This window comes from Hyla sarda, chromosome 4 (assembly GCF_029499605.1).
Source record: "Hyla sarda isolate aHylSar1 chromosome 4, aHylSar1.hap1, whole genome shotgun sequence".
Classification (NCBI taxonomy): Eukaryota; Metazoa; Chordata; class Amphibia; order Anura; family Hylidae; genus Hyla; species Hyla sarda.
In genome coordinates this window covers 384,799,156-384,813,464 of record NC_079192.1, presented here as the reverse complement: position 1 = coordinate 384,813,464, position 14,309 = coordinate 384,799,156, and the positions used below count along the sequence as shown (strand labels likewise).

General features: G+C 43.1%; 1 protein-coding gene across 4 annotated transcripts in view; it reads left to right on the top strand.

The window, feature by feature from the left end:
- LOC130267370 (catechol O-methyltransferase-like) overlaps positions 1-10,001 on the top strand; it is a 37,558-nt gene extending 27,557 nt beyond the window's left edge. For all 4 annotated transcript variants that reach the window (XM_056517026.1, XM_056517027.1, XM_056517028.1 and 1 more), the window contains exons 3-5: positions 555-823; positions 7,720-7,916; positions 9,491-10,001. In XM_056517026.1, coding sequence (XP_056373001.1) covers positions 555-823; positions 7,720-7,916; positions 9,491-9,778 — 754 coding nt within the window. In that variant the 3' untranslated portion in view covers positions 9,779-10,001. The remainder of the gene's footprint in view (positions 1-554; positions 824-7,719; positions 7,917-9,490) is intronic.
- Positions 10,002-14,309: the final 4,308 nt, after the last annotated feature.

Below are 14,309 nucleotides of genomic sequence, written 5' to 3'. Positions count from 1 at the left end.
TGGCACCAGTTGATTTAACAAAAAAATTTCCACAGGAGTGCCCCTTTAAGGGTATATTCACGCGGAATTTCGGCAGCATATTTGCTGTGGAAAATCTGCAGCGGATTTTGCTACCATTGACTTCAATGGGTCAGCAGTAAATCCGCAATCAAGGCAGATTTGCAGATTTTCCATTGAAGTAAATGGTAGCAAAATCTGCTGCGGATTTTTCACTGCAAATACACTGCTGAAATCCTGCAGGTAATCCGCCTGTGTGAATGTACCCTAAGAGATGTCTATACACCTTAGACTTTAGTTGGCCAAATCCGCTGACTTTGGTGGGTTTGGCCGACTGTCTAAAGAGTATAGCTGCCTCTTGATGCTCTCCTGATGTTTGGGGGGACCTAGTGTAAAGGAGGAATGGGGGTGACTTATTGTTTTTTTACCTGCTTTCTTTAAAGAATTATAAGGACATCTGTAACTAATGAACTGTTTTTAAATGTGGGAGCCTGAATTTTTTATTTTAGCTTTTGAAAGTGGTAAAAATGTAAAATTATTTATTTTAAATATTTCAGCTTTTTACCTTTTCTAGCCTCAAATCCCTCTGTCATAGTCACAGGAGCACTAGTGCCATTGGCTGCTGGTGTGGCCTGGGTCCTGTTCAGATATTACAATGGCCCATCATACAGACATGGCAGTGTGGGTGTGAAGACGCAGCAGGCTCTACGTCGGTATGTGCTGTTTGAATCCACCCATGGGAAACCGGACAGCGTACTCCAGGCATTTAAGGAATATGCCATTAAGGATCATGCTATGAAGATGCTGCTGTTCACTGTAGAGAAAGGTACGTGCAAAATAGACACAGAATTGTCATACGCAACCCAGGACTGTATTTGCACCTTTTGGCCTGTGCCCGGGAGGCAATTTTTAGGGGGGCAACACTTAAGTTAGTAAAAAAAAAAAAATTATAAATGGTTTTAATGTAGCTGCTACCACCATACTGTGGCCTGGAGATAAAAAAAAAAAAAAAAGATAATTTTGTGGTGGCCCAGTACAGGAGTTGTACCCAGGGGTCAAGTCCTGGGGAAAAAAGTTTGGGAACTCACGTTAGATTTCCACTTAAAGGGGTACTAGACATCTTATAGGGGATAGGGGATAAGATGGCTGATCCCGGGGGTCCCATCGCTGGGGACCCCCACATTCTCCCTGCTGCTCCCGGTGTTTGTTTAGAGCGTTGGGTGAAGCAACAAAGGCTCATGACTCACGGTCACGGCCCCTCAATGCAAGTGGATGGGAGGGGGCGTGACATAGACTTGCATTGAGGGGGCATTACTGTGATGTCACGAGCCTCTGCCCTACATCACCAGTCATCTGGCATGGAGTGAAGTTCGCTCCGTGCACCGGATGTCTGGGGTGCCGCAGCCGGGACCCCCGCGATCAGACATCTTATCCCCTATCCTATAGATGGGGGATAACATGTCTAGAGGCAGAGTAACCCTTTAAGGGCTAGTCCTGCAGGACTCCTGCTAATGGGAACTGCGTTCCTGCTGTGGAAAAAGTGCAGGAACTCCGTTCCCATGAGTTCCTGCAGGACTTGAGCCCTGGTTGTACCCCTGTACCCTTGCTGCCCTGTCAGGCAGCCTCCCTGCAGTGTCCCCTGAGCCCCCCTTGTATTGTATATATAAACGTTATGTCTTTAAGAATATTTGTCATGTGATTAAACAGTTGTCATGTGAGTGTAATCCAGTGAGGTATCAGTGATCATGTGACCTTAGGGTGACCTATGGACCTCTCCTACTCTCCCCCATAGAAGCCCTGGGTGGATCTAGCTCACTCTCTGTTCCTGCTTAGTGCAGTCAAGTCCTAGGAGTGTGTCTGGAGTCCATAGGACACCTCAAGTCAGTCCAGCAGCCACAAGTCTACAAGTAAGCTACAATTGGGGTATAGTCAGACCCAGTCAAGTCAGTCAAAGTCATCTTATATCAAGTCAGAGTGGCCTGCACTAAAATTGTCCAAGTCCACTGCAAGTCCCAGCAAGCCCTAAAGGTCTCTGAAGTCACTGGTCACCTCTGTGGGCCTGACTAAGCTGTATAGACCAGGGGTCTCAAACGCCCGGCCTGCATTTTCAGCCCACGGAATGAAATTTTGCAGCCCGGGCGCCGGGCAGATGATTTCCTAAGGCATTTAGCCCTGCTTCGGGGAAACAGTGCTAAATGCCATAAGTTTTCACACACGTTGGCACACACTGCTACTGTGCCTATCTCTCCCTGCTGCAGCCTATAACGAGCCTTCCTGGAGGGATGTACGCAATTGGTGACATCATCGCATCCGCAGCGCAGGACGCCGGGACACTGACGTCCAGTGATGACGTCACCTAATGCGCGTACCCCCGCATAGAAGGCTCGTTTTAGGCTGCAGCAAGGAGATGTAAGTACTGTAGCTGTGAAACTTAACTTAACTTGCCTAATTACTTGCCTAATATGGGAGGAATGCCAGGTCCAGATGGCATTCACCCCCGTGTTCTAAAGGAATTAAGTAGTGTAATAGACAGACCTCTATTTTTACTATTCATGGACTGGTGCATGGCAAATGTGGTGCCAATATTTAAAAAGGGGACAAAAGGTGACCCCGGAAATTTTAGACCTGTTAGTTTAACCTCCGTTGTATGTAAATTGTTTGAGGGTTTTCTAAGAGATGCTATTTTGCAGTATCTTGATAAAAATAAATGTATGACTCCATATCAGCGTGGCTTTATGATAGATCCGTCCTGTCAAACTAACCTGATCAGCTTTTATGAGGAGGTGAGCTCCAGACTGGACCAGGGGCAATCGCTGGATGTCGTATATCTAGATTTTTCCAAAGCATTTGATACGGTTCCACATAAACGGTTGGTGCATAAAATGAGAAGGATTGGGCTGGGGGAGAATGTGTGTAAGTGGGTAAGTAACTGGCTCAGTGATAGGAAACAGAGGGTGGTTATTAATGGTACTTATTCTGATTGTGTGCCTCTAACTAGTGGGGTACCACAGGGGTCAGTCTTGGGTCCTGTCCTATTTAATATATTCATTAATGACCTTGTAGAGGGGTTGAATAGTAAAGTAGCAATCTTTGCAGATGATACTAAACTCTGTAAAGCGGTAAACACAATAGAGGACAGGGCACTGTTACAAATGGAACTGGATAGGTTGGAGGTTTGGGCTGGGAAGATGCAGATGAGGTTCAACACTGATAAATGTAAGGTAATGCACATGGGGAGGAAAAATCTGGCCTGGGATTATGTATTAAATGGGAGCACACTTGGGACGACTGACGTGGAAAAGGACTTAGGAGTCTTAGTTAATAGTAAATTTAGCTGTAGTGACCAGTGTCGGGCAGCTGCTGCCAAGACAAATAAAATCATGGGGTGGATCAATAGGGGCATAGATGCCCACGACAAGGAAATAATTCTACCGCTGTACAAATCACTAGTCAGACCACACATAGAATACTGTTTACAGTACTGGGCACCAGTGTACAAGAAAGATATAGTGGAGCTGGAGAGGGTTCAAAGACAGGCAACCAAGGAAATACGGGGAATGGGAGGACTACAGTACCTAGAAAGATTATCAGAATTAGGGTTATTTAGTTTAGAAAAAAGAAGGCTTAGGGGAGACCTAATAACAATGTATAAATATATCAGGGGACAGTACAGAGATCTCTCCCATGATCTATTTATACCCAGGACTATATCTATAACAAGGGGGCATCCTCTACGTTTAGAGGAAAGAAGGTTTCTACACCAGCACAGACGGGGGTTCTTTACTGTAAGAGCAGTGAGACTGTGGAATTCTCTCCCGGAGGAGGGGGTCATGGGGAACTCTGTAAAATAATTTAAAAGGGGTCTGGATGCATTTTTGGAGAGTAAGAACTGGTTATGTATATTCGAATTATAGGGACAGAACGTTGATCCAGAGATTTATTCTGATGCCATATTTGGAGTCGGGAAATAATTTTTACCTCTAGTATGAGGGTTTTTTGCCTTCCTCTGGATTAACTCAGTAGGGACTCATTAGGGATATAGGTTGAACGTGATGGACTCTGGTCTTTTTTCAACCTTATGAACTATGTTACTATATGTTATCACCAGGGGCCAACCTATCTTCTTAGGGGGCATAATTGTTTAAATAGGAGCCCTACCTGCCAGGGGTAATATGTATCTGGGGGCCTGTACACCTATTGGGAAGCCTACCTGATCATCAGGGGCTTCTATACCTACTTGGGATCCCTACCTGATGGGAGTCATATCTATATTGGGGCCTATGTACCTACCAGATGGGGGTCATATCTATATGGGGGCCTGGGGGAATGATGGGGGAATTATATGTGAGGGGCGCATGATGGGGGCATTATATATGAGGGGTGCATGATGGGGGCATTATATATGAGGGGTGCATGATGGGGGCATTATATGTGAGGGGCGCATGCGGCCCCAGATAATTTGAGTTTGAGACCCTTGGTATAGACTATTCCACCTGTCCAACTCAGTAAAGCTACTGTTGTTCCGTAAGTTGGCGTCAGAGTCATTATTGCCCCCATGCCTAGCCTAGGATTCAGCGGTATACCTTCGGGTGGTATTGAGGATAAACCACGCCCTGGCATCACGAATACAAGGGGTTATTGCCATCTGCCCCAAGGGTAATTTCATCTGCCCTGCATCACACCCTCTACCACAACTTTTGGCATCCAATCACAGGATACGGGTGTGCGCCTTATGCCTAAAATACCCCCCCAGTCTAAACTGTGTCCAGTATTGCTGAGTAAAATTTACTAAAATTGCGCCAGAAAGTGTATGGGATTTTGTCTGTGAAAAGTTAATGTTGAGAGGCGCTTGTGAAAAAGAGGGGGAGGTGAAGAAAAGACTGTTATTTGCCATTGTGAACTGTAGAGAGTCTATACCTGAAAGGGTTAAACTGTTGGAAGAAAAGCGTGCGATGTCTCGCCAAAGCCAGCGTCCCACCCCTGGGCGTGGAAGTCAAGTCACGGTTTTTAATCCTAAGTGGAACCTGAAAGAAAAGATCCGCCTCTTGTTGCCGGGGGGCAGAAGAAGATAATGCACCGCTGAGTGACTTCTGGTCCCAGGCCCTCCCGATGATGACAAGCGGAGACGGCCCTCTTCAGTCTTGCGGAAGTTCCTGGTGAGAGCAAGATGGCGGAGGCACAGCAAAGCACAAGAGCAGAGAGACTCAAGATGGTGCCGGAGACCTGGAAAGTTGCCATGGTGCAGATGTTCCAGGAGTTAGCGGATCATGCCTAGCCCAGGATCCAGCGGTATACCTTCGGGTGGTATTGAGGATAAACCACGCCCTGGCATCACGAATACAAGGGGTTATTGCCATCTGCCCCAAGGGTAATTTCATCTGCCCTGCATCACACCCTCTACCACAACTTTTGGCATCCAATCACAGGATTCGGGTGTGCGCCTTATGCCTAAAATACCCCCCAGTCTAAACTGTGTCCAGTATTGCTGAGTAAAATTTACTAAAATTGCGCCAGAAAGTGTATGGGATTTTGTCTGTGAAAAGTTAATGTTGAGAGGCGCTTGTGAAAAAGAGGGGGAGGTGAAGAAAAGACTGTTATTTGCCATTGTGAACTGTAGAGAGTCTATACCTGAAAGGGTTAAACTGTTGGAAGAAAAGCGTGCGATGTCTCGCCAAAGCCAGCGTCCCACCCCTGGGCGTGGAAGTCAAGTCACGGTTTTTAATCCTAAGTGGAACCTGAAAGAAAAGATCCGCCTCTTGTTGCCGGGGGGCAGAAGAAGATAATGCACCGCTGAGTGACTTCTGGTCCCAGGCCCTCCCGATGATGACAAGCGGAGACGGCCCTCTTCAGTCTTGCGGAAGTTCCTGGTGAGAGCAAGATAGCGGAGGCACAGCAAAGCACAAGAGCAGAGAGACTCAAGATGGTGCCGGAGACCTGGAAAGTTGCCATGGTGCAGATGTTCCAGGAGTTAGTGGATCATGCCTAGCCCAGGATCCAGCGGTATACCTTCGGGTGGTATTGAGGATAAACCACGCCCTGGCATCACGAATACAAGGGGTTATTGCCATCTGCCCCAAGGGTAATTTCATCTGCCCTGCATCACACCCTCTACCACAACTTTTGGCATCCAATCACAGGATACGGGTGTGCGCCTTATGCCTAAAATACCCCCCAGTCTAAACTGTGTCCAGTATTGCTGAGTAAAATTTACTAAAATTGCGCCAGAAAGTGTATGGGATTTTGTCTGTGAAAAGTTAAAGTTAAGAGGCGCTTGTGAAAAAGAGGGGGAGGTGACGAAAAGACTGTTATTTGCCATTGTGCACTGTAGAGAGTCTATACCTGAAAGAGTTAAACTGTTGGAAGAAAAGCGTGAGATGTCTCGCCCAAGCCAGCGTCCCACCCCTTGGCGTGGAAGTCAAGTCACGGTTTCTAATCCTAAGTGGAACCTGAAAGAAAAGATCCGCCCCTTGTTGCCGGGGGGCAGAAGAAGAGGATGAACCGCTGAGTGACTTCTGGTCCCAGGCCCTCCCGATGATGACAAGTGGAGCCGGCCCTCTTCAGTCTTGTGGAAGTTCCTGGTGAGAGCAAGATGGAGGAGGCACAGCAAAGCACGAGAGCAGAGAGACTCAAGATGGTGCCGGAGACCTGGAAAGTTGCCACGGCGCAGATGTTCCAGGAGTTAGCGGATCATGCCTAGCCCAGGATCCAGCGGTATAAATTCGGGTGGTATTGAGAATAAACCACGCCCTAGCATCACGAATACATAGGGTTAATGCCATCTGCCCTTAAGGTAATTCCATCTGCCCTGCATCACACCCTCTACCACAGTTGAATCCACATTGGTCAGAATGGTTGTGAATTTTACCTGTAGATTTGCAGCTGCTCATTGTTTTGTGGGTTTTTGATTGATTTCACCACATTCTGTGTATGGAGGATGAGATTCACAATGAATCGGCAACAAAATCCACATGTGCTTTTTATGCTATGTTTACACAACAGAATTTTCGTTCGGAATTCCACAAAAGAATTTCGCACAGAGATTCTGCAGCAGCAGAGTCCCATTGATTCTAATGCAATGCACTGTGCAGATGGCAGAATTTCTGTGCCAGATGTTTGTAGCATGGAAATCCTTATTCCGGCATTCAAAAGAACATTGAACATGTTCAATATTTCTGTGGAGTCTATTGAGATGGTGTATTACCAAGCAGTTTTAGCCCAGTTTGCAGATTGTCCACACAGAGAGTTTCCGTGCGGATGTTCTGCCATGTGAACACGTCCTTATTGTATATTTGTGACAGATCTGTGTGCAAAAAATTCCAGTGTGTGCGGAATCGGGGGTATTCAGTCGAAGTGCCTAGGGAGCACTCTTCATTGGACACTGTGTAATACTTTATTTTATCTGTGGTGGCGCTGTTAGATTATTGAACACTTGCTGTTAGGTTTTCCCACAAAATCCAGCTGATTTCCAGGTCCCAGTAGCAGGACATCATGGTCACCAGTATTTCAATGAAACTTATCAAAAATAGACTTTCCAACCCTTTTAAATAATTGATACTTTTCTATGTCTGTTGACTATTTCTTTTTGACAATTTAGATCATTTTGAATTATTGATATTTTTACTTTATGTTTGTCTTAATTATTAGGTTTTAATGTTTTCTAGGTTTTGGTCCCTCATTCTATTGTTCTCTTGTTTACTAATATGTTTTTTGTTTTTTTTACAGATCATTTTCTAGAGGTAGTTGCCAAACAGCGTTATCCCAGAACAACCCTTGTGTTGGGCACACAATGTGGATATTCCGCTATACGTCTCCTGCAACTTCTGCCCCCAGATGGAATGTTGTATGCTGTGGAACAAGATGAAAGCATGGCAGAGTCTGCCGAGGAGATGATTCTAGTTGCTGGTTTTAAAAACAATCGGGTAAAATGAAAATTAAGAATTTTCTTTTATACTTAAAGGGGTATTCCAGGAAATAAATTCTTTTTATATATATCAACAGGCTCCAGAAAGTTAAACAGATTTATAAATTACTTCTATTAAAAAAATCTTAATCCTTCTGATAATTATCAGCTGCTGAAGTTGAGCTGTTCTTTTCTGTCTGACAACAGTGCTCTCTGCTGACACCTCTGCTTGTCTCGGGAATTGCACAGACTAGAAGAGGTTTGCTATGGGGTCTTGCCTCTACTCTGGACAGTTCCCGAGACACGTGTCATCAGAGAGCACTTAGACAGAAAAGAACCACTCCACTTCAGCAGCTCATAAATACTGAAAGGATTAAGATTTTTTAATAGAAGTAATTTACAAATCTGTTTAACTTTCTGGAGCCAGTTGATATATATATATATAAAGTTTTTTTCCTGGATAACCCCTTTAAGTATGTATGTGTACTGTCACTTTTCTCATGATGTAGAGACATGTCCAACTTTTGATCGATCAGGGTCTGAATGTTCAGACCCCGACCAATTGCGAGAATGGGAGCTAAGCGCATTCTCTCCTGGCTTTGTGCCATGTGAAGAGACAAATTTACAATGTAAGTTCATGGGATTGTCTCCATCGCTGGCACATAGAGTAGGATGAGAAACACTGAACTGCCTGCTTTTATCCCTTGATGGTTCTAGCGATCGGTAGGGGTCTGAGCACTCAGACCCTGACCGATCAAAACTTTTGAAATGCTTATAGGACATGTCAAAGGATTTTTAAAGCGACAATTAATTAGGAAAACACAGCTACCTGTCTTCAGGTTTTGTGTGGTATTACAACTCAGCTCCATTCACTTCAGGGGAACTGAACTGCATTACCACAAACAAACTGAAGGCAAGAGTGACGCTGTTTATGGGAGAAAGCAGCAATGTTTTTCAAATCTTGGGAAAACTCCTTTAATCATTAGTTGCCTTCACTTACTATAAAGTCATTGTCCACCCTGCTTTTAATGTGAATAGATTCAGTTCTGTATTAACCTCACAATGTGTATTGTCATTTTTTTAGTTTTTTAATAATTATATGTATAGCCTCAGGCGTTTTCTGAGTACAGCTGGAAAATTGAGGAAAAGAATTGTACTCACTCCTAAATCTGCCTCTCTAACAGTACTCCTGATCCTTCGGTGTCCCCTGCTGAGCCTGCTGCATTAATGTTATGTACATTGTTCATGTAAGGGTATAGCCAGTCACAGAGACCGCTAAGGTCAGAGATTGTCTAAACATCCCGGAAAACCCCTTTAAATTATAAGATTCTGGCTGCTTGCAGCCACCACTAGGGGGAGCTAACTGCATACAGTGCAGGGAATTTGAAGATCTATATTAGATCCCATATTACCAAAATCATCAACACAGAAAACAAGGTGTTAAAAGGTTCATTACTCTGAAGTTAAGCTCCACTTTGAAACTTCATTATGCCGAAATAGCGGTGACTCCTTTTTAGACACTTCAATGTGACATTTGACACTTACCAGAGATCCTTGTTATGTAAACCAACATCTTCTGCTGCTTTCTTCTAGTTTAAACTGTTGTGTCAACATCCAGTAGATGCCATTCGTGACCTGAAAAGCCAGTTTGGAGTAAAGAAGGTGGATTTTGTGTTGATGGATCAGTGTGATCGGTATGTCGAGGCCTTGCTGGCTATGGCAGAGGTTGGTATTCTGCACCCTGGGTCTTTAATTTTAGCAAACAACACCGACCATCCAACATCTGAGGACTTCAGGACATACATCAAAGGAGCTGATGGTTATAGAATTGTGGATGCCTGCAAGGGGTTACTGAAAATGGAATATGTACCGTCTGAATAACCAAAGTGTGATAGGTGACTGACCAGATATACTGAACATAGCAACATATTTAAGCAGTTCACCAGTGGAGCTCGATTCTATTTATGCAAAGGAAGTTTGAGGGAAAAAGCTATGTTTTTTTTTTTGTTCTAATTCTATATAACCAAGTCTAATGTGTTAATGTGTATTTATTTGTTTTTTTGTATGATTCAAATTTCGGGTATTAAACTGGTTATTTCCCCAATATTATGTCCCATCATCTATGTTCCTGGACTTTAGTATCTCCTTTTCTTTGATCTGGTTCTGCTATGAGGGTTTGTTCACATGGCGGAAGTTCTGCAAGTCTGAACAAAAGTTTGCTGAACGGAATTGCAGAATTTTTTAGGAATTTCGGTGGAATTCTGTGTTCTCTAAACATATAAGACCGGCCTTATATTTTTGCAGAAATCAGAATTTCCGCAGTAGAATTCCCGCCGCAAAAATTCCTCTGTCTGAATGGGACTGCGGAATCCTGTTCGAAACAATGGGCTGTAAATACAGCAGAATGTCTGGCTAAAGTCCTAAAAAAGTTGGCCCCAAAGAACCATCAAACTGGGGAACATCATGAAGAAAATTTATTTTTATACCCTGGGGCCTTTGAATGGGCAAATATCTAAAGGCCCTATCACATAGGCTTATGCGCCGTGTAAAAAAGCACCAATCTTGAAGAATGGTGCTTATTTAGGGAACCTACTACAGGGCTTGGCCAACTTCCAGAAAAGGCTACACAAATGATTGGTTGTTCGGTCAGGGTCCTTTTGCTTTATTGAGTCATTCATTGGCTGATCTTTGGCACAAGTACCCTCTTCTGCCTTGTGTAATAGGTCTCTTAGGCCATGTTTACACCTTGGAATTTCCGTGCACATTTCCACATTGGAATTCTGCACGGAGATTCCGCTGCAGCAGAGCCCCATTGAATTCAATGGGATTCTGCTGCGCTGTGCACACGGCAGAATTTCAGCGCCAGATCTTTCTGGCACAGAATTTCAGATTTCCATCTTCACAGAAATTCGAGGAGATTTTCCGTGCGGACATTTCAAGCTGTGAACACAGCCTTAGGGTCTTTAAATGGGCACTCTCATTAAAACAAATTTTTGCTATTGCACTCCTTACGGTAAATAAAAAATCTTTCTAATATACTTTGTTTAGAAAAATGAAATTTTCTATGTTTCATTTGTGTTTAAAAAAGCTGCCACTAAACTGCACAGACTTTGGACTCCTATTGGCCTGGCAGAAGTCCAAAATCAGGAAATGCAGTCTGGAGTGCGGAGGGGTGTGTGTGCAGCCTTAGCCAATCATAGCTCATCTCACACTGAACTGCTCGGGGCTGAGTGTAGCAGAGTGAGGGATGAAGTTCTCCCCTGTATGGCTTCAGATGATGTCACGTCTGCTGGGGAACGCCCCTTTCCCAGTCTGTGAATCTGACTGAGGCTGAGCAGAAAATACACAGCAATATCAAGTTAAAAAACTAACAAATAAAAATAAAGGCAGGGGGTGGTTTATCATGATGGGGGCAGTGAACTGGGAGGATTATACAATTTAACAAGATCATGAGAGGTACACTTTAGGACATTTGTCCTTATAATACCACATTTTGGACATTTATAGTAAACGCACATTTTCTGGTCAGCATGCAAAAACCTATGGCTTTCTATGCAGTGTACTACTTGCCTAACAGAGTATCAGAAGTTTCTTGTAGGTCCTGGATCTAGGACCATAGGTCCAGCAGGAGAAAACCATGATTGAGGATTATTATTTGGAAACCGAGGCAATTCTTATAGATTTTTTCACCTGGCCCTGCACCCGACCAAGGATCCCCGTATCCGAATAAGCCTTCAAATCCAAATCAAGTTGCTGGACAAAGAGCAGCAAAATTTCCAAAAACTAATTTCAGGAGATTTGCTCATATGCAGAAGACATCTGATTGGCTCAAAGCACACAGAAGACAGGGAAAAATAGGGTTTAAGGAAATTTCGGTAAAGTATTAAAGGGGTATTCCAGGAAAAAAACTATTTTTTTTATATCAACTGGCTCCAGAAAGTTAAACAGATTTGTAAATTACTTCTATTAGAAAATTTTAATCCTTCCAATAATTATCAGCTGCTGAAGTTGAGTTGTTCTTTTCTGTCTGGCAACAGTGCTCTCTGCTGACATCTCTGCTTGTCTCGGGAACTGCACAGAGTAGAAGAGGTTTGCTATGGCGATTTGCTTCTACTCTGGACAGTTCCCGAGACAGGTGTCATCAGAGAGCACTTAGGCAGAAAAGAACAACTCAACTTCAGCAGCTCATAAGTACTGAAAGGATTAAGATGTATTAATAGAAGTAATTTACAAATCTTTTTAACTTTCTGGAGCCAGTTGATATATATAAAAAAAAAGTTTTTCCTGGAATACCCCTTTAATGTTGTTGAGCACCAAGCTTAAGTCCAGCTTGGTAGGTCAGCAATTCATTGGGGATTTTGACATCATAGCAATGGTATATGAGAGACTCCACTTGACTTTTTCCACTACTGTGTATGGGAGTCTCCACTTAATTTCTCAGAGTCCAAAAGTCAAGTTCCAGACTCAGGATATATTCTTTGAATCTTTGAATTATAAAAAAGATACTTTCTTCCTAGGAAAGAATGTCAGTAGTATTGCGATGTCAGTAATATTTCCAAACTGCTTAGCATGGCACAGAATCTCTGCCAGCAGTGCCTTGTTGATACCAAAGGGAGTGACTAGGAAGTTCTCTGTCCATAGAGAATGCTAGGTGGTTGGGAGTGTACGGATATCACTCAGCAGCCATCACTTACAGAACATTAACCCCTTAAGGACTTTTTACGTTTTCATTTTTTCCTCCTCGCCTTCTAAAAATCATAACTCTTTTATATTTTCATCCACAGACTAGTATGAGAGCTTGTTTTTTGCGCGACCAGTTGTCCTTTGTAATGACATAACTCATTATATCATAAAATGTATGGCGCAACCAAAAAACACTATTTTTGTGGGGAAATTAAAACGAAAAACGCAATTTTGCTAATTTTGGAAGGTTTCGTTTTCACGCCGTACAATTTATGGTAAAAATGACGTGTGTTCTTTATTCTGAGGGTCAATACGATTAAAATGATACCCATTATTACATACTTTTCTATTATTGTTGCGCTTAAAAAAAATCACAAACTTTTTAACCAAATTAGTACGTTTATAATCCCTTTATTTTGATGACCTCTAACTTTTTTATTTTTCCGTATAAGCGGCGGTATGAGGGCTCATTTTTTTGCGCCATGATCTGTACTTTTTTTTTTATACCACATTTGCATATAAAAACTTTTAATAAATATTTTTTCATTTTTTTTTTATAAAATGTATTAAAAAAGTTGGAATTTTGGACTTTTTTTTTTTTCATTCACGCCGTTCACCGTACGGGATCATTAACATTTTATTTTAATATTTCGGACATTTACGCACACGGCGATACCAAATATGTCTATAAAAAAAAATTTTTACGCTTTTTGGGGGTAAAATAGGAAAAAACTGACGTTTTACTTTTTATTGGGGGAGGGGATTTTTCACTTTTTTTTTACTTTTACTTTTACATTTTTTAACATTTTTTTTTACACTTGAATAGTCCCCATAGGGGACTATTCATAGCAATAGCATGATTGCTAATACTGATCTGTTCTATGTATAGGACATAGAACAGATCAGTGTTTTCGGTGATCTTCTGCTCTGGTCTGCTCGATCACAGACCAGAGCAGGAGACGCCGGGAGCCGGACGGAGTAAGGAGAGGGGACCTCCGTGCGGCGTTCAGAATGATCGGATCCCCGCAGCAGCGCTGCGGGCGATCCGATCATTCATTCAAATCGCGCACTGCCACAGATGCCGGGATCTGTATAGATCCCGGCACCTGAGGGGTTAATGGCGGACGCCCGCGAGATCGCGGGCGTCGGCCATTGCCGGCGGGTCCCTGGCTGCGATCAGCAGCCGGGATCAGCCGCACATGACACGGGCATCGCTCCGATGCCCGCGGTTATGAACAGGACGTAAATGTACGTCCTGGTGCGTTAAGTACCACCGCACCAGGACGTACATTTACGTCCTGCGTCCTTAAGGGGTTAAAGGGTTATCCAGGAAAAAAACTTTTTTTTTTTTATAGATCAACTGGCTCCAGAAAGTTAAACAGATTTGTTAATAATTTCTATTAAAAAATCTTAATCCTTTCAGTACTTATGAGCTTCTGAAGTTAAGGTTGTTCTTTTCTAAGTGCTCTCTGATGACACGTGTCTCGGGAACCGCCCAGTTTAGAAGAGGTTTGCTATGGGGATTTGCTTCTAAACTGGGTGGTTCCCAAGACACGTGTCATCAGAGAGCACTTACACAGTAAAGAACAACCTTAACTTCAGAAGCTCATAAGTACTGAAAGGATTAAGATTTTTTAATAGAAGTAATTTACAAATCTGTTTAACTTTCTGGAGCCAGTTGATATATATATATAAAAAACAGTTTTTTTTCCTGGATAACCCCTTTAAG